Source organism: Nycticebus coucang, chromosome 13 (assembly GCF_027406575.1).
Source record: "Nycticebus coucang isolate mNycCou1 chromosome 13, mNycCou1.pri, whole genome shotgun sequence".
NCBI lineage: Eukaryota > Metazoa > Chordata > Mammalia > Primates > Lorisidae > Nycticebus > Nycticebus coucang.
Genome location: NC_069792.1, coordinates 20514670 through 20533644, shown reverse-complemented (window position 1 = coordinate 20533644; position 18975 = coordinate 20514670). Strand labels below are relative to the sequence as shown.

General features: G+C 41.8%; 1 protein-coding gene across 6 annotated transcripts in view; it reads left to right on the top strand.

Moving 5' to 3' along the window:
- The window catches only part of NCOA2 (nuclear receptor coactivator 2), a 322367-nt gene that overhangs the window by 256976 nt on the left and 46416 nt on the right, over positions 1–18975 (top strand). For all 6 annotated transcript variants that reach the window (XM_053558597.1, XM_053558592.1, XM_053558593.1 and 3 more), the window contains exons 5-10: positions 2046–2149; positions 6977–7154; positions 10785–10973; positions 13972–14073; positions 14378–14521; positions 18337–18484. In XM_053558597.1, the coding sequence (XP_053414572.1) occupies positions 2046–2149; positions 6977–7154; positions 10785–10973; positions 13972–14073; positions 14378–14521; positions 18337–18484 (865 nt within the window). The remainder of the gene's footprint in view (positions 1–2045; positions 2150–6976; positions 7155–10784; positions 10974–13971; positions 14074–14377; positions 14522–18336; positions 18485–18975) is intronic.

Sequence of the window (18975 nt, the reverse complement as noted above, 5' to 3'; positions counted from 1 at the left end):
TGTACATTTATTTTTCATCTGTTTGTCAATGAAAAAGATTCTAGGAAAATGGAGGGCAGGGTGGGGTGGGGGGCATATGAAAGCAGAGGCTGAGGCAATCCGGGGGCTGGAGAGCCCAAGTTATCTACTGCCTCAGGAAGGACTGGCTGAGGACTGGGGTGACACTAAGCCTGCAGAGAGAGCAAGAGTTAGGGACCCAGTAGAGAGGATGTAGCAAAATACAAAGGACGCCAGGACCGATGTGTCCTCACAGTGCTGAGTTACACAGGCTGCCAGACAAGTCACGTCTCTGTGTAGACGTGCTCACAGATTTTTAAATCTAAGGAAATGAGTCAGGAATGTAGCAAAGAAATACACCCTGCTTGTAATAAACTCTGCAAAGAAATGACTGTGTTTAGCACTCAGTAAGGAAGAGGTAAAAAATACAAGTATGCTAGTAGTAAGTTGCATTTTTAAATGACTTTATAGAGGTTTGTTTGTTTTTGTTTTTTTGAGACAGAGTCTCACACTGTTGCCCAGGCTAGAGTACCATGACATCATTATAGCTCACAGCAGCCTCAAACTCCTGGCCTCAAGTGATCCTCCTGCCTCAGCCTCCCAAGTAGCTAGGATTACAGATACTCAGCACAATGTCCAGCTAGCTTCCTATTTTCAATATAGACAGGGTCTCGCTCTTGCTCAGGCTGTGAACACGTGACCTAAAGGTCTTGAATACCTGGGCTAGGATTGCAGGCATGAGCTACCACACCCAGCCTACTTTGTATAGTTTTTCAAGAGTATTTTATGCATATTTATTATCCTATTTACTCTTGACGTAAATACACTCCATGGCGTATTGAAGACAAACAAGGAACCTGAGGCCTTAAAAAATTGAAGTGACTTGTTTTGAGTCATACTTTGAAGGGGCTGAGTTCAAACTTGAACTCCACGGGTCATCTGCTGCGCCCCCCCCCCTCCATTAACATACATTGCTGAAGCTCTCTGTCATTGGGAGTGGCAAAATTTGGAAAGCCTGCATAATTCCTAATTATGCTTTACAGCTGCAAATTAGGCTTGACAGATTTTGAAAATACTGTATAAAATCTTTTTCACAGAAAAGTTTATCAGTCATGAAAGCAGATTGATGGTGAGTGCTAATTTTGCATTTAGTTACAACAATAACATGCAGTGTAAACAAGAATATAATTTACCCAGGTACAAATAATTGGCACATTGTGTTGTTTCCTTGCAGGTTGTTGAGATGTTTCTGTTATGCTTTAAACTTTTTTTAGTGTTCTTGAAATAACTAGTTTATACATATATTGATAAACATGCATCTTTTTCTTCTGCGAGCGTTCTCACAAAACAGTCTCACTCTGTGAGGGAATGCCATCCCAGGCCTGAAAGGGGCCTTGCCCTTTCAGTCTAGGAGCACATGCTGTGTACCTCTGTACTAGGTCAAAGGGCAGCCATTGAGGTCTCCCTGTGCCTGGTGGGGTGCCTCTTTCCTCTTTTTTAAATAGTTAAATGCCTTGAACAAGTCAGGGACCAATCTTTCCAGCCGCTTTAGATGAGAATGTGAGCAGAAGTGTGACAATGGAAGCATCAGGGCAGATATGGCAGTTTGCAGGAGCAGCCGTAGTGGGGTTGGGACTCCTTGTAATTTCCTCTGCAGATGTGTGCAAATGTGGTACTGCTGAATTCTCAACAACATACCTGCCTTTATCCTAGTTTAGAGAATCTCTTGAGTAGGAACTAATTGTGCCATAGTAGATAATAGTTTCATAATCGAGAAAAAAATGCCTACCAGGGACTAGCATGAAACCTCTAAACTCATTTTCTCAGCGGTCTGAAAGGGGATCCGAACCACAGGTTCTGAAGGTGAAAAGTTAATGTTCTGCCTCCTCCTTCCAGCAGTTTGTCCCATTCAAGGGGAGTGGGGATCAACTCAGTCTAACTCTTTTATAGCCACATCTGATCCCACTTGAGAATTACAATAAAAACACTTGCGTTGCTCTGTCCTTGAAATAGCACTGCCATTTAATTCACTCTTATGTTTGTTGCAGAGAAAGCAGCAGCTGCCAACATAGATGAAGTCCAGAAGTCAGATGTGTCATCCACAGGGCAGGGTGTCATCGACAAGGATGCACTGGGGCCCATGATGCTCGAGGTAGCACACCCTCCTTTGGTTCTATATTTCAGAAGGTTACCAATTTTCTCGCTATTGCGTTGAATGCCAGGGGAATGGAGTTTGAGGGGAATCTACACTAGTACTGCCAAGCTCTAGAACTCAGCTAGTAGGTATCTATGTTCCGGCTCCTGCTGCAGCTCATGTAAGTTTGAAATTCACATACAGAATTAAATTAACTGGAGTAGGGAATACATTCATAGGTTTTAATTGCCAGTTGAGCGTTCATTTTGGAAAACCATATTTATAACTCCTATTGAATTCTGTGCTATGTTTTAGTCTGAAGTGTTCTCAGAATTACTACATTTTATATATGCCACGTACATGTGCCTCTATACTGGTATACAGATTAAAATTTGAGACTCACAAGAGGACGTTTATACTTTTTTTTACTTGTGTTATTTCAAACTCATTTATCTCATAGGGAAGAAAACAAATAATAGGCAAACAGAACTCTGAAGATGCACAACCAAGATGTATTGGTTGGTCCTGACTAGCCACCTGTTCTGTCTTGTATTTGTAGAGTCCAGTTTTCCTATATTTTTAACTATTGCTCAACTCCAAGGGCTTTGCTGTAGCTGTTCTAAAATTAAAATTCAAGATGTAGGGTACGGTTAGATGAGAGAAAAAAATGTCAATGAATATATAACAAGAAACAGAGGAACCTTGAGACATGAATTATGTCAGTTCTCAGGATAATTTGCTCTGCTGATGATTTGATGAGGTCAAAAAGTACCACGTGGCCAGAAGCTTTGCAGTGTAGACATTATAGAATCAGCCCACTGTAACAGTCATGCATACGTAGGTCGTGTGAAAGTTTTGAGACAGTGTCCATAGTTCAACTCCGAGATACACAGTTGACAGCATCCTCCCTGTCTCACCTGTGCAAGCTTCAACTTGCTTGGAACCAGTGTTGTTGGAAGGGCTTTGTTTCCATCTAGGTGGATTTTACGTCTCTTAGTTTTTTTGTATCTCTAAACTTTCGTAATGACCCTTATATACAAGAAATTAAGAGTTTTTATTACATTTTATTCTAATTTTTGAGACCAAGTCTCACTACATTGCTCTCCATAGAGTGCCATGGCGTCACAGCTCACAGCAACCTCAAACTCTTGAGCTTAAGCAAATCTCTTGCCTCAGCCTCCCAAGTAGCTGGGACTACAGGCGCCCGCCACAATGCCCAGCTATTTTTGTTGTTGTTGGCAGTTGTCATTGTTGTTTAGCTGGCCCAGGCTGGGTTCATACCCACCAGCTTCAGTGTATGTGGCTGGCATCGTAACCACTGTGCTACGGGCGCCAAGCCGAAGTTAAGAGTTTTTAAAATAAAGATAAGCAGTAGTCGGGTGGCGCCTGTGGCTCAGTCGGTAAGGCGCCGGCCCCATATGCCGAGGGTGGCGGGTTCAAACCCGGCCCCGGCCAAACTGCAACAAAAAATAGCCGGGCGTTGTGGCGGGCGCCTGTAGTCCCAGCTACTCGGGAGGCTGAGGCAAGAGAATCGCTTAAGCCCCAGGAGTTGGAGGTTGCTGTGAGCTGTGTGAGGCCACGGCACTCTACCGAGGGCCATAAAGTGAGACTCTGTCTCTACAAAAAAAAAAATAAAATAAATAAAAGATAAGCAGTAGTCACTCAACCTTATTGCCTCTTTTTTTCACTTGATGCATGGAGTGATATTTATTTTTAGAAAATCTAATTATCTAAAAATCTACCATGTAATTGGAGGGGTAGGGGACACAGAAAAGATTTAGAGATCATTTGACCCAGTCTTTGTATTTAGAAATGACAACATTTGTTCCGTGGGGCTGGACCTGCTGGCCAAAAGGTTTAAATGACCCGGTATTGGCCCTTGCTTATCTTCTCTTGAATCACTGTCTTGAAAACATTCAACCACAAGTTCCAGGGGAAAAGCAAAACCGTACTTAACCTGTTTTTCCATAGTCAGCGAGACAGTGAAGGCCAGAGAGTGCTTCTTCCCACTTGGTTCTTAGAAGCAGGTAGTAAAAACTGTAACTAGGTGGACTGTTTAGAATTAGATAAAATAAAGTAATTAACTTCCTTTGCAAATAATTTTGAATTATGAACAGAAAATTGATTTGAAAATTATGGTAATCTAAATTATTACAACTGGGAAGTTTTCCATGTATCTGTGTTTATTCATTTATACCTGTGTAGAAAAATTAGAGTAGAAACTCCTGGGAAGACTTGAGGCTTCTAAAAAGAAATACTTAAGAGTAACCACAAGACTTTTGACCAAAGCCCTTTGAAAGCAAGTTCATTAATTGCAGAAATCAGAGTGCCAGATGCCTGATCTCATGAAGTCAGATCTACATTTTTGCCATTTTAAATAGTCTTCTGAGAATTCAGTGCATTGATTGAAGAACGTATGTAGTGGGACTTTAGTTGAAGAGGTAATTCTTGAATCTAGTAACTTACAGTTTGAATGTAAATTGTTATCCCTGTTTACCTGTAATCATTTAAACAGAGAAGTCATGTTCTCATGGAGTGTTCCTAGGCATAGGTGCACATTCATGCTTACATCATAGCATAGTGGTTGCTAGGCAGCAAAACCAAACGTCAGCTTTTTTCATCAGAGCGTTTCATAGTGAGCTTTAAAAAAAACAATCTGATGAGCTGAAACAATTTTGTTATACCAGAAATCAGTCTTCATACTGTGATTGGGAAGTAGCATACGCTTGCAGAAATGAACCATAGGTAATATATTTATGAAAATCCTGGCTCGGTGCCTGTAGCTCAAGCAGCTAGGCCGCCAGCCACATACACCGGAGCTGGCGGGTTCCAATCCAGCCCAGGCCCAACAAACAACAATGACAACTATAACCAATAAATAGCTGGGCATTGTGGTGGGCACCTGTAGTCCCAGTTACTTGAGAGGCTGAGGCAAAAGAATCACTTAAGGTAAGCCCAAGAGTTTGAGGTTGCTGTGAGCTGTGGTGCCACGGCACTCTACCCAGGGTGATAGCTTGAGACTCTGTCTCAAGGAAAAGAAAAGAAAATCCCTGTCAAAGGTGTTGTCTAAAGCAGAAAGTTCAAAAGGGATATTTGGTACAGAACTAATAAGCTGACTAACTTCCTGTCTCCTCTGCCAGGCACACACACTTGCACGTGGTTCTCAAAGGTTAGGGCCAACTTATTAGGGAGGGCTATTTACATATAGTCTTGCTTTGCCTTCCATGTGGTTATACCATTGAGAAAACCTGACAGAATATTTAACAGAAACTTAAAACCAAGTGGCATCATACTAAAAAAAAAAGAGAGAGAGAGAGAGAGAGAGAGTTACTCACTGGCACCTTATGGTCAGTTCTAATTTGAGAGAGCACTTAGTTTGGTGATGAAAATAGAATTAAAGATGGGATATATTTAAAGATAGCTCACAAAATAGGAGCTTGTTAAATAATGACATAAGGAAAAAACAAACTAGGGAAAAAGTAAACACTTTAGTCTCCATCTATACACACTGTAATATGGGTGTGTACATGTGACATCAGCATTAAAAATAGTGATAAACATGTATCATGAAGAGGCTGAGTGGTATGAATCAGTTAGACCAGGTGACCCTGTTCCTGGGTGTGACTGGCCAGTATAAAGCCTTTCAGTCCTGATCACTCACCCGATCCATAAAATAGTTCTGACAAGCAAAGATCGAAAGTGGGGGCAGGGGGTCATGTAAGCAGGAGAAATTCACTGAACCCCTACCATTTCTATCGTTCCAGCAAAAGTGTTGGGAAAATGAGCTCGAGGTGAATGGTGAAGGCGAGTACACTGCTTCATGGGCGTTAGAAGCATGAGCTTTGGAGTCAGCTCTGCCACCGACTTGAACAAACTTAATCTCTTTGCGTCTTAATTTCCTTCTCATAAATCAGGAAGATAAAACATCCCTCCCATTAGGAGTGTGTCAGTATGAAGGTGACACAGGGTACATAGGCACAGTGACCATGCTGGATAGCTGTTACTGCTCTTTACTTCCTGTCCTTCCCTAATCCAGAATTGAAGGATGACAGAGTGGGGCTGGCAACCCAAGACGGGAAGCATGCTGCCGCTTTTTAGGTGATCTGGAAACCTGCATCTTAGGCTAGAGAACAAGTAATGGAGAAGGGTACAATTAGTGCCTTCTCCGGAAAGGATGGTGCTAAGGTCCCCATGAAGACCCATCCCCCGTATCAGAGACACTTCTAGACCTTTCCCATGTACACCAAACAGCAAAGGGTCTGTATTTCTTCAGAGGCGTGAGATCATCTGCTATTCTTTTTATAAAGGTAGTGATGACATTGGAGGTTGTATAACATGACAAACTGTAAAGTGAAATTACCATTATTTGGGGTCATTAATAGTTGTCCTTGGCCCTGTGGAGCACATTCTTTTTATAAAGGTAGTGATGACATTGGAGGTTGTATAACATGACAAACTGTAAAGTGAAATTACCATTATTTGGGGTCATTAATAGTTGTCCTTGGCCCTGTGGAGCACATCAGTCTTGTCTAGAAATACAGATAAATGCCTGTACATGTTCCTTGGCAATAATTATTTCCTAACAAATTAACAGAGTGTTTAACATTTAGTTAGTGACAGGAAACCCTGATCTGGGCTCTTTCCTGCTTAACTAAGATGGAATAATTTCTGTTCCACCAAGAGAAAATGTATTAATTGTTTCTCAAACTGGGGACGGGGTGAGAGAGATCTCTTTTCTCTCCAGGTATGAAGCACGTGTTCCCCTTACAGGGATTACTCCCGTCTTAAACACTGCGCGTGATTTCGTGGCTCACCTTTTCTAACAGTTTGTACCTTTTCCTGCAGGCCCTTGATGGGTTCTTCTTTGTGGTGAACCTGGAAGGCAACGTCGTGTTTGTGTCAGAGAATGTGACCCAGTATCTGAGGTATAACCAAGAAGAGCTGATGAACAAAAGTGTATACAGCATCTTGCATGTTGGGGACCACACAGAATTTGTCAAAAACCTGCTGCCAAAGTCCATAGGTAATGGTCTGCTCCTCTTCCCCATCCACACACACACACACACACACACATGCACGTGAGCACACACACACACTGCTGGGTCTGCTTCTCTCCCCATACACACACACGCGCACACACACATTATCTTGGCTGGAGTGGGTAAATTAGATCTACGTTATGTTGGGTGGCGTAAGAGGGCCAGGGTAGTTTTTTAGAGTGGCTTGTGTGAGGTATGTAAGCTTAGAAGTCATGGGGGAAATGGTATCTTCAGACGTGTATCTTGGGGTGGCGCCTGTGGCTCAGTGAGTAGGGCGCCAGCCCCATATGCCGAGGGTGGCGGGTTCAGACCCAGCCCCTGCCAAACTACAACAGAAAAATAGCCGGGCATTGTGGCGGGCGCCTGTAGTCCCAGCTGCTCTGGGGGCTGAGGCAGGAGAATCACGTAAGCCCAAGAGTTGGAGGTTGCTGTGAGCTGTGTGAGGCCACGGCACTCTACCCGAGGGCGGTACAGTGAGACTCTGTCTCTACAAAAAAAAAAAAAAACCAGATGTGTATCTTGAACGAATGATTATTTTGATCCTACACTTCAAGGACACAAAAGCGATTGAGATGGGAAGTACTTGCGGCAAACACTTTCCTGGAGTTTGTTTTTATCGCTTTCTGAGAAGGTAACATGTTGCCGCCCCCTATTCAATGCCAGCCAACTCAGTTTTGTCCATTTTCTCTATGACCCATCTAAAAAGTCAAAGGTCATGAGAAATTTGTGATTCAGCTTATTTTGAGTCCTACAGGTGAAAAGGATATTTTGTGTGGGTACCCAACATTCTAAGAATGAAACGTTACTGAACAGGTGGTGTGTAGAGAGGTTCCAACCCTCAGCCTGGCAGCCGTGCACGGCTCTGCCCCACAGCGTCCAGCGGCACTGCTGGTCATTGATGCCCCCTCCCCAGCCTCCTCTCCTTACCTCAGATAGCCTGACTCCATTGTACTTGGGAGCTGCTGTCCCAGAGTGTAGATGACGATTAGGGGCCACATTTTGAAGCAGGTGACTCACAGTGTGGGCCCACTCGAGTTGCCTGCTCTAGAGCGCTGCTGTTCCCACTCACTGAGTGGTTCTTTTTTTAATATTCTCACTTAAACTGATAAGAACACCTTCACAGATTGAAAAAAGTGCAGAATAAGATCAAATTCTGAGTTGGCAAGTGTTTCTATTCTCTCTCTTCAAACTGTTTCTATTAGCTGGTCTCATTGTTAGCACAGTGAATAGGAAAAGATCCTTTCGAGTTCTGTTACAGCTAGCCTTCCCTTGGTAACTCTCCGTTCCCAGTGACTGCGACAGTAAACAAAGCGTCTGAACACTTGGTGTGGGACACCTGTGTTATATTCGCTAGTAAATGAATAAGAAAATGGGACTTTTTTATTTCAAGTAACTAATATTTCCAGATCACTGCAGAAATTTTATGTTCCTCAAAGGACCTGTACTTATTAATTCACTGTTAATTCACTTTTCTTTAGAAAAGTAGATTAATACTTTTGCCTTACTTTATATTGTACCTTTTTTTTTTTTCAACTTACTAACCTGAGTAAGAACTCCTTTTTTCTTTCTTCTTTGATTACTCTGTCTAAAAGAATTAGGACTATCTATGTAGTCTTTTTTTTTTTTTTTTTTTTTTTTTGTAGAGACAGAGTCTCACTTTATCACCCTCGATAGAGTGCCATGGCATCACACAGCTCACAGCAACCTCCAACTCCTGGGCTTAAGCGATTCTCTTGCCTCAGCCTCCCGAGTAGCTGGGACTACAGGCGCCCGCCACAACGCCCAGCTATTTTTTGGTTTGCAGTTCAGCCGGGGCCGGGTTTGAACCCGCTACCCTCGGTATATGGGGCCGGCGCCCTACCGACTGAGCCACAGGCGCCGCCCTATCTATGTAGTCTTAATTTTATAAAAAGCTTTTTGAAATGCTTATGGTGAAATAGATTTTCCAAATGTCTATAAAGCCATAATAAACTGGCTGTAGCTTCTTCAGTTGTTGTTTTTTGTTTTGTTTTGTTTTGAGGCAGAATCTCACTCGGTTGCCCTGGGTAGAGTGCCATAGCATCACAGCTCACAACAGCCTCAAACTCTTGGGCTCAAGTGATCATCTTGTCTCAGCCTCCCAAGTAGCTGGGACTACAGGCACCTGCCACAACACCCAACTAGTTTTCCTGTTTGTAGAGACAGGGTCTCGCTTTACTTGGGCTGGTGTTGCACTTCTGAGCTCAGGTGGTCCAGCCACCTCGGCCTCCCAGAGTGCTGGGATTACAGGCGAGAGCCACGGCGCCCGGCCCTTTTAAGTGCTTTCTAACTACTGACTTCAGAGAGCATATTTGCTTTTCATATGATTTACCCATTTTTGATCCCCTGTTTCGTTGTCCTACTGGCCCTAATATTTTTAGATAAAACCTAGGTCATGGTAAAGAAGAGAATAGCAAAATGAGAATTAGGACTCGTTCTGATTCTGGGTTTTCTAGTGGTGGAACATTTCTTTGGACATCAGGTTTTTTCAGCTGTTGAAATAAGGAAGTTGACCTGGTGGCCCAAAAACACCCTTTAATTCTCTAACCCAGTCATTCTGTTATTATTTATTTGCATTGTGTTTTCCGGTGCATTTCAAAATTTATTGATGCCTTTTCTCTCTTTCATTATCTTTCTTCAATTCATATATGTGCTTTTTAGTTTTAATACTAAATAGAAGATGTGTGAACTCTAGGGTTGTTGACTTGAAAAGAAATAAATGACCTTAATACTGGAAATTTTTAAAGATTTTTCAGCCTATTGAAGAAATACACATGAACACATTTAAAAAGCCTTATAGGAAAATAATTCAGGCCAAGTTACAGAGTATACACTAACATGTCTATAGAATTTTGAAAAAGAAAGATCCGTCGGAGTGGACAGTGAGGGGTGCCTAGAGTAGTGAGGGTAAGTATTGGTTGTAGAGGCTCTCACCCTGAGAGCACAAGTGCCTTTGGGGGCAGAAATCAAGGCAGCCTTTTATTTCAGATAAGGTAACAGCAGGAGCAGAGAGATCTGTGTGGGACCGGGAATGGCAGAATATGGAAAGGCTTATGCTGGGCAATACGAAAGATCTGGTTAGATGGGTAAGATAGAGGTACTGAGTGAGATTGTTACTAGTTTGAATGGACTTCATACTCCTGACTATTATCAAGTCTAACTCCTTTGAAAGAACTTGAATACATGCTACATTTGGTGCTACTTAAGCAGAGTTTTGAATGGGGTAACACATATAAAACTGAAATGCAAGTAGATAAAACCAAATTTCCAAGAAATCAAAGTTAGGAAGACTCAAAAGTAGAGAGCTATAGTATTCTGGTAATAAATAATCAAGACCTAAACTTGAAGGGAATGAGTCAGGGTGAAGAATATAAGTTGTACAAAATGTTTTGAAAATTCCAAGAATTCTCCCAAGTTGTTAAAACATTAAACCAAAGACTGTTTTCCCTTCTAGATTATGAAAGTATTTAGAAAAGTATAGAACTGCCTCAAGCAAGTAAACAACCATGTTTTTTCCTACGTTATCTTGATAATTCAGAAGCAGTGAATCTGATGTTCGTTTCTCTGTCATATTTGATGGCTTTTGTCTTCCTCAGTGAATGGGGGCTCATGGTCTGGTGAACCTCCCAGGAGGAACAGTCATACCTTCAACTGTCGGATGCTGGTAAAACCTTTACCCGATTCAGAAGAGGAGGGCCACGATAACCAGGAAGCACATCAGAAGTATGAAACTATGCAGTGCTTTGCCGTCTCTCAGCCGAAGTCCATCAGAGAAGAAGGGGAAGGTAGGGCGGAACCTCCAGGATAGTTCGTGTGGACGCCTTTATTCTTTTGCTGTTTCTTTTTTTTTTTTTCTTTTGCTGTTTCTATTACAGGTAATAATCTCAAACTAGTGGTCACAAAAAGAAAAACTTCGAGGAAATAACTTTTTTCTTTTTAGTTCCTGTTTTGTGATAAATGCTCATTTAAGTCTTTGTCCAACAGAATTTTCTGCAGTGATGGAAGTAACACACCTGTAGTGTCCATTGCGACATGGCTGTCGAGCACTTGAAATGAATTTTTAATTCTATTAGATTTACATTTAAATAGCTATGTGTGGCTAGTGACTGTTGTAGCAGCTCTGTCCGTGGTTAGACCTCTTGGAGATCACAGGTCCCTTTGAACACCGAATGCAAGCTGTGTGCCACAGCCCTAGAAAAATGCACACAAGTACAAACAATATTTTCAATATACTTTCAAGAAATTAATGGACTCCATACAGCTTTTCTGCGGATGCTTGTCCCGGAGTGTGTGTAATCAAATGGTACTGAAGTGAGGACAGAGATGGGAACGGGGAATGGAGGGGATTTTACACTACAAGCTCATCGCATGTTCTGTAAAGAGACGCTGAGGTCAGGTTCACCTCCTGTGCTCCCCACAGAGCTGAGCGTCACTCCCGGAGTCTGAGGCAGTGTGGAAGTGCTCTCTGCCTGTGTAGCAGGAGGGCAGGCGCTGAGGACCACCAGTGAATGGAAACATCCTGGGCTCCATACTTAGGCCGGCTCCTCCTCCTGCCATTTGCCAGCTCTGTGACTTAGGGGAAGTTCCTTGACCTCTCTGAACATCAGTTTATTTACAAGTGAGGTCACCAATACCAGTATCAGGATGTAATAAGGTTCAAATGAATATGCCTGAACCAAGTTGGCATTGAATGCTAGCTATTTAATGCTTTTTATTTAAAATATGTAAATTTTTTTTTTTTTTTTTTTTTTTTGTAGAGACAGAGTCTCACTGTACCGCCCTCGGTAGAGTGCCGTGGCGTCACACAGCTCAATATTTTTAAGTTTACATTTTACTGGGAAGGAAAGTATTAGAGCTGTCTGAGGTGAAACACTGTATTTCAAAATTAAGGTTTTTGCTTAGGTATGGTGTTCAAATGATTTTATTTTATTTTATGCAGTAGACTAAGTACTGCTAATACATCCATCTGTAATAATATTCTGAGGCAATATTAAAAGGGTACAGCGGAGCTAATGTATCATTTTGTGCTTTGTATTTAAACATTGTACATTTAAAATCAGATTCTGGGTGGTGCCTGTGGCTCAGTGAGTAGGGTGCCGGCCCCATATACCGAGGGTGGTGGGTTCATGCCTGGCCCCGGCTGAACTGCAACCAAAAAATAGCCGGGCGTTGTGGCGGGCGCCTGCAGTCCCAGCTGCTCTGGAGGCTGAGGCAAGAGAATCGCGGAAGCCCAAGAGCTAGAGGTTGCTGTGAGTCCTGTGACGTCATGGCACTCTACTGAAGGCGGTAAAGTGAGACTCTGTCTCTACAAAAAGAAAAAAATAATAAAAAAATCAGACTCTATGTGTTAACACAATGTAGCATAAGAGCAGGGTTTCTGAGCCACCGAGTGCTCAGATTCAAATCCTGGCTCTGCCAAAGTTTTATGTGATGTGGGTGAGTTACTTCATCTTTGTGCTGTGGGTTTTCTTCTGTGTTAATGGAAATCTTGCTAGTGACTGCCTAGTGAAGTTAAGAGGATTAGATGAGTTGACAGGAAAATGTTTATCTCATGGTATAGTGAGTGCCCCAACTTTTAGCTTCTATTTTGTTGAAGATAATGACTCCATGTTAATTTTGTGATACCAGCTATTGCTGGATGTATTTCAAGAAATTCTCAAATTTAAAGATGAACGATCATAAACTAATGACATAAGAAGACATGGAAGGTATGAAGAGACTACTTTTTCTTTTTCTTTCTTCTTTTTTTTTTTTAAGCCAGGGTCTTGGCTTTGTCACCCAAGGTGGGGTGCAGTGGCATGATCATCGCTCACTGAAGTCCCCCTGCCTTCCTCCCGCATAGGTGTGACCACAGGTGTGCACCACTGCGGTTGGCTGAGGCTACTGAAGTTTTTAAACAGCCTTTTGTCCAGCACTTATTATGCTGAAAAGGCTGTACAATGTGTTCTGCATGTTGCAAGGATAAATAAAACCTTTCTCCCCTGTTCTCCAGAAGTGACCCTGACACATAAAGCATTCAGGTGAGGTGAGGAATGAGTGCTTGGCTTTGGCTGTGTGAGAAACTAGCCATGGCCGAGATTCTAAACTGTGACCAGCTCTTTTGGCAAATGTCACATTTTCTAGGTACTGTGAGACTTGTGCTCTGAATCTGTGCCTAGACCAACCTTTATTCTTTGTTTTAAATTGCATATTGCCATTACAGAGGTATTTGGAAATACCAAATACCATAGGTTCCATAGGTTGGAAGGTCTATCTAGTTTTCCTGCTTCTTGATGAACCTTAATACTCAAGAAGTAAATACTTAAAAAAAAATTAAAAATAAAAGAAGCAAATACTTGACAATGCTGAGTATTGGATGTTAGTTTTCATCATTTTTGTATTTTATTGTGAAGCAGGCTATCTTCCCTTTATAAGGAAGCATTCCACTCTTTTCTATTTCTGCGGAAATGGTGTCAGATTGTTAACTCTCTGGTGTAGTGGATACACTTGTCACATGGGTTGTGGGGCTTCAGCAGTTCATCCTCTTATCCCCAGCCGACCCTACCCTGTGAGCCCTGCCTCTCCTCCCCCTCTCCTCCCTCTCCTCCCTCTCACCCCTCTCCTCCCCTCTCCCCTCTCCCTCCCTCTCTCCAGCCGCTCCCACCAGTGAGAAGCTAAAGTACATGGTGTCTGGTCCCCGTTTCCCTTACTGATTTACAAGATTGTACTGTCATAAACACATTTAAATCTGTTCAAGTCACTAAGAAAAGCCCAGTATGGTAACATAAGTGTGTATGATTTAAGATTTGCAGTCCTGCTTGATTTGTGTGGCAAGAAGAGTTCCCATGAAAGAGAGACCAGTTCTTCCCTCGTCAGAAAGTTTTACTACACGCCAGGACCTGCAAGGTAAATTTTCTTTCCAAAAAAGATGAAAGAAATCACTTTAGGATACTTCTAGATTGTTCCAGGACTATATTTATGAGACTGTAAAGAAGTCTGGCCTAGTGATTGCTGTTGGGGTGGAAATGTTGAGGAGCTGGAGGAAGAGAGAGAGAGAGAGAGACAGTGATTCTTATTGGATACATTTCGCTCATCCAACTTGTGGTTTGGTTGGATCCAACTTGTGTTATCTATCTTAAATAAAGAAAATTAATGATTTCCATGAAGAGTAGATCGATATGCAGGTGTGATGCCTACTGTTATTTAATAGGCAAGATCACTTCTTTGGACACAAGCACCATGAGAGCAGCCATGAAACCCGGCTGGGAGGATCTGGTGAGAAGGTGCATTCAGAAGTTCCATGCACAGCATGAAGGGGAGTCTGTGTCCTACGCTAAGAGGCATCATCATGAAGGTAAGCGTCTCTAAATGATATTTTTCTTGAGCTTGATTTTTCCTAAATTCTTGCTTCCTACAGGAGCATTCTCTCAAACAGTGATCTGAAGTTCACCGTGGGAGACTTAGATCTAGTGACTGTCAGTGTCCTATGTTTGTGCCATCTGGCCCAGATGTTGCCTTCTAAAGGAAAACACGATGGAAAACCTGTTGGACAGAAGAGTGTGACACAGGAAATAAGACGGAAGATGCTGTCATAAAGACAGACAAAAAAGAGGAAGGAGAGAGTCATATTCTGTGATCTAAAGGCCTCTAGATACGTGACAATATAATAAGGTGCCATTTAGTCTATAGAAATGTTATCTGAATCTGACAGCATACGGTAGCTCAATCCCAGCCTTTTGGGGGCCAAGGTGGGAGGATCACTTGAGGCCAGGAGTCGGAGACCACCCTGAACAACATAGCAAGACCTAGCTCTACAAAAATTAGAAAAATTAGCTGGGTGGCATACATAGTGCATGCATGTAGGCCCAGCCACTTGGAAGGCTGCGGCAGGAGTATTGCCTGAGCCCAGGTATTTCAGGTTACAGGGACCTGTGATTGTGCCTCTGGCCTAGGTGACAGAGTAAGACTCTTATCTTTCTAACAAAATGAAAGAAAGAAGAGAAAAATGTTACCTGACTAAGAGAAATTTAAAAATAAGAGTAAATGGATGTTTCTAGAGCTTGTAAATCCCTGGTGGAAGTTACAGTGGGATCCCAAGCCTCCTTCAAGGTGATGACCAAGAAAGACTGTCCAGGTGTTTCTAGAGGGCCCAGAGGTGAAGTGACATGTCTCAGGTGACAGACTTAACTAATAGGATGGCTGGAACTAGCCCCCACACCCCACAGTAATGGTAGCCCTCACTGAGAGCACCTGGTCTTTGCGTGGCACCGTGCACTCTGCATCATCTCACTGACCCTCGCCACGCACCTGTGCAGCAGCCATCACGGCTCTCACTTCACAGGCATGAAGCCTGCGACCGTGAAATGCCTGGCTCACTAGCATTCAGTGCCAGTGCAGGATGTCAGTCCGAACCTGTCCTGGGGGTTGCTCTGTTACACTGCACCAACGGTCTTTCTACAGAATCTCTTTTCCTCAAGCACATTTTGGTGTTCTGTTAAAGAGGCGAGAACAGAGAATACATCCTTTTGCTGAGTGCTGAGTGAGGGAGGGAGCCCCTTCCCTCCTCTCTCTAGGCTGGCAGTGCAGTGGTCGGGATTTGTGCATACTGTCAGCGTGCACCCCGCTGCGCCAGAGGACTCACGGCAGGGCAGCACGTCTCGTGATTCAGGTTGGACAACTGTCTGTATCTTTGCAGAAAAAGTGGTGACTAATTATTGAAAATGGAGTTTGAATTTGTCACCATCCATTTAATGTGCAGAAATGACTATGGCGTTTTACGAGTAGGGTTTGTGCATTTAAACTTTATGCTTTGTTAGAGCACTTTAAAAAAGGAAAAATCATAATAAATGAGCTGTCTCCTCACTGTTATTTTTTCTTTTTTTCATCCTATTCATCTATTTCTTAGAAATAAGCACACAGTCCAACCTTTTGTGTCTTCAAGCCTTTTTCTTTAAATTGGAAAGAGTAAAAGAAGATAAAGACGCTGCATTTAACAGAAATCAGTATTTCACTGGCTCCGGTTTAAAATAAAAAGAACAGTAATAACAAAAACTATGAAATCACCATGAGCAAAACGTATTCATTGCCCTTGGGTCCTGAGTAGCAGTATCCCACGTTTAACCCTATGGCATCCTGATTTCAGGTTTATGCAGATAGGCCAGATTTAAACAGATCTACCCACTAAAAGGAAACCCCATATAGACATTTACACTTTTGAAATGGGGATAATTGTTTACATTGAATAGAAATGTACTGCCGGGCGGCGCTTGTGGCTCAGTGAGTAGGGCGCTGGTCCCATATGCCAGAGGTGGTGGGTTCAAACCCAGCCCCGGCCAAAAACCACCAAAAAAAAAAAAAGAAAGAAAGAAATGTACTGCCAAGCTTTGTTTAAACAGGGAGCTTCTTAAACTAACGTTCAGATGCATGCGTACACATCCCTACTTAGCAGAGATGTTGGTGTAGACCAGAAAGAAATGAAAATCTTTGGGCGGTGCCTATGGCTCAGTGGGCAGGGCGCCAGCCCCATATACCAAGGGTGGCTGGTGGGTTCAAACCCAGCCCCAGCCAAACTGCAACAAAAAAAAGGCGGGCGCCTGTAGTCCCAGTTACTCGGGAGGCTGAGGCAAGAAAATCACCTAAGCCACAGGAGTCGGAGGTTGCTGTGAGCTGTGTGATGCCACAGCACTCTACCGAAGGCGATAAAAGTGAGACTCTGTCTCTACAAAAGAAAAAAGAAAATCTTTAATGATCATAGCCAAGGTCACACAAAATTCTGAAATGATAAGTCTTTGGAAATATGTATTATAAAAATTGTATTTTGTTAGCTTTTAGAATGTATTTACTGTACAGAGCAAGATACACCTAAAAACTGTATCTAACTAAAACTGTAGAAGGGAATCATTAAAAAATTTTGCTCAAAAATGAAATTTTACTAAGAAATCAAAATTCATCTGTACTTCAGTCTCTTTCTCTCACTTGTGGCAGTTTTGGGGCAAGGTGAACGTGCCTGGTCACTTTGGGGCTAACTGTTCAACCCACAGAGTTTGCGCTGAGGCTTATGTGGTAAAATGTGGTAGTCTCCTTAAAATGAGTTAAGAGGGAACTAAATTATAGGGTGCTTTTTTCTGAATTGAAATGTTCTTTTTTATATGCAATATTAGACTATTATAAAATATAATTGTTTTAAAAATCTTAAAAATTATTTTAAGAGAAATTATATTAACCTAGTTGATTTGTTTATTTTGTTATGTCTTTAAAGTTGAAGCACCTCAACCCTTTATCTAAAAGCTAAAATAAATCAGCATATGTCACTAAGATTTACACATTTATTATTTCAGTTTTTAGTCCTTTTTGCTCTGAACATATTCTTCTGAGTGTTTATCTTTTACTTCCTGTCATCCTAACCACAGAAATAGGACTTCTTCCACAGTGAAAAACAGACTTGGGTAAAAGTAGTGTGAGATGATGGATTGAACAGCACGTACCTTCAAGATGAATATTCAAAGAAGATGTTTAATATCATTTTAATGATTTTAAAATTTAATAATTTTATTTTAATATGTGTATTAGTTTAAGGGGCAATTAAAATTAATTTGTATACTTTAAACATACCATGTTTATGCACTGTATTGATTTCTAACATTTTAAACACATCATTGGAAAGTTTGTTTTGACCCAATAAACAGTTATACTCTTTTGCCATGATACCGAAGCCTTATTAAAAGAACGCAGTTTGAGGTTCTAAGCTTTTATTTAACTCTTTTTTATAGGAAAACCTATATATCGAGGTTATTGATATTTTGAGAAGTAAATGTAGTTTTAAAAATGTTAATGTTTGAACTGGGCATAATGGCTCACGCCTATAATCCTAGTGGTTTGGGAGGTGGAGGTGGGAGGATTGCTTGAGGCCAGAAGTTTGAGACTGCGGTGAGTTGTGATCATGCCACTGCACTCATGTCTGGGCAGCAAGGCTAGCCCCTGTTTCCAAATGCGTATATTTGAGAGAGAGAGAGAGAGAATTTTACATCATGAATTATTACTTGTAACTGTTCAGCATGCTGGAAGGAAAATATGAGGCTATGGTACTTAACGAAGTTTATCAGTCACTATGTCTTGTCCTCCTTCCACCCTTGATTTCTAAACATGCATTCTGTCCTTGCTTGCCTGCAGTTCTGAGACAAGGCCTGGCGTTCAGTCAGATCTACCGCTTTTCCTTGTCCGATGGCACTCTCGTTGCTGCTCAGACAAAGAGCAAACTCATCCGCTCTCCAACTACTAATGAACCTCAGCTTGTAATTTCTTTACATATGCTTCACAGGTAAGCCTGGTCCCAAGAAATCATTTTCCCTTTCCAGCTCTTCAGTTTGTTAAACACTTTTTTAAATCAATCACAGTAATATAAAATATGAAGTAATTTGTTATTAAATGAAGACTAAAAGACAACTCATAACAGCCCTTTTATCCATGGGTTCCACATCCAAGGATTCAGCCACTTATAGACAGAAAATATTTGGAGGAAAAACAATAAAAAATTTTGAATTTTAAAATACAGTGTAACAACTATTTACATAGCTTTTACATTGTTATTAACTATTACAAGTAATCTAGAAGTGATACAAAGTACTTGGAAGGACTTCTGTTGGTTACATGCAAATGATACATTCTTTTTTATTAGAGACTTGAGCGTCTGTGGGTTTAAGACCCAGCAGGAAGAGCAGGAGGCTAGCCCTGACTTTGCTTGGACATGACTGGCCTTACAATGAAGAAGGGAAAATGATCAGCTCTCAGTATGACATGTGTCAGACAGGA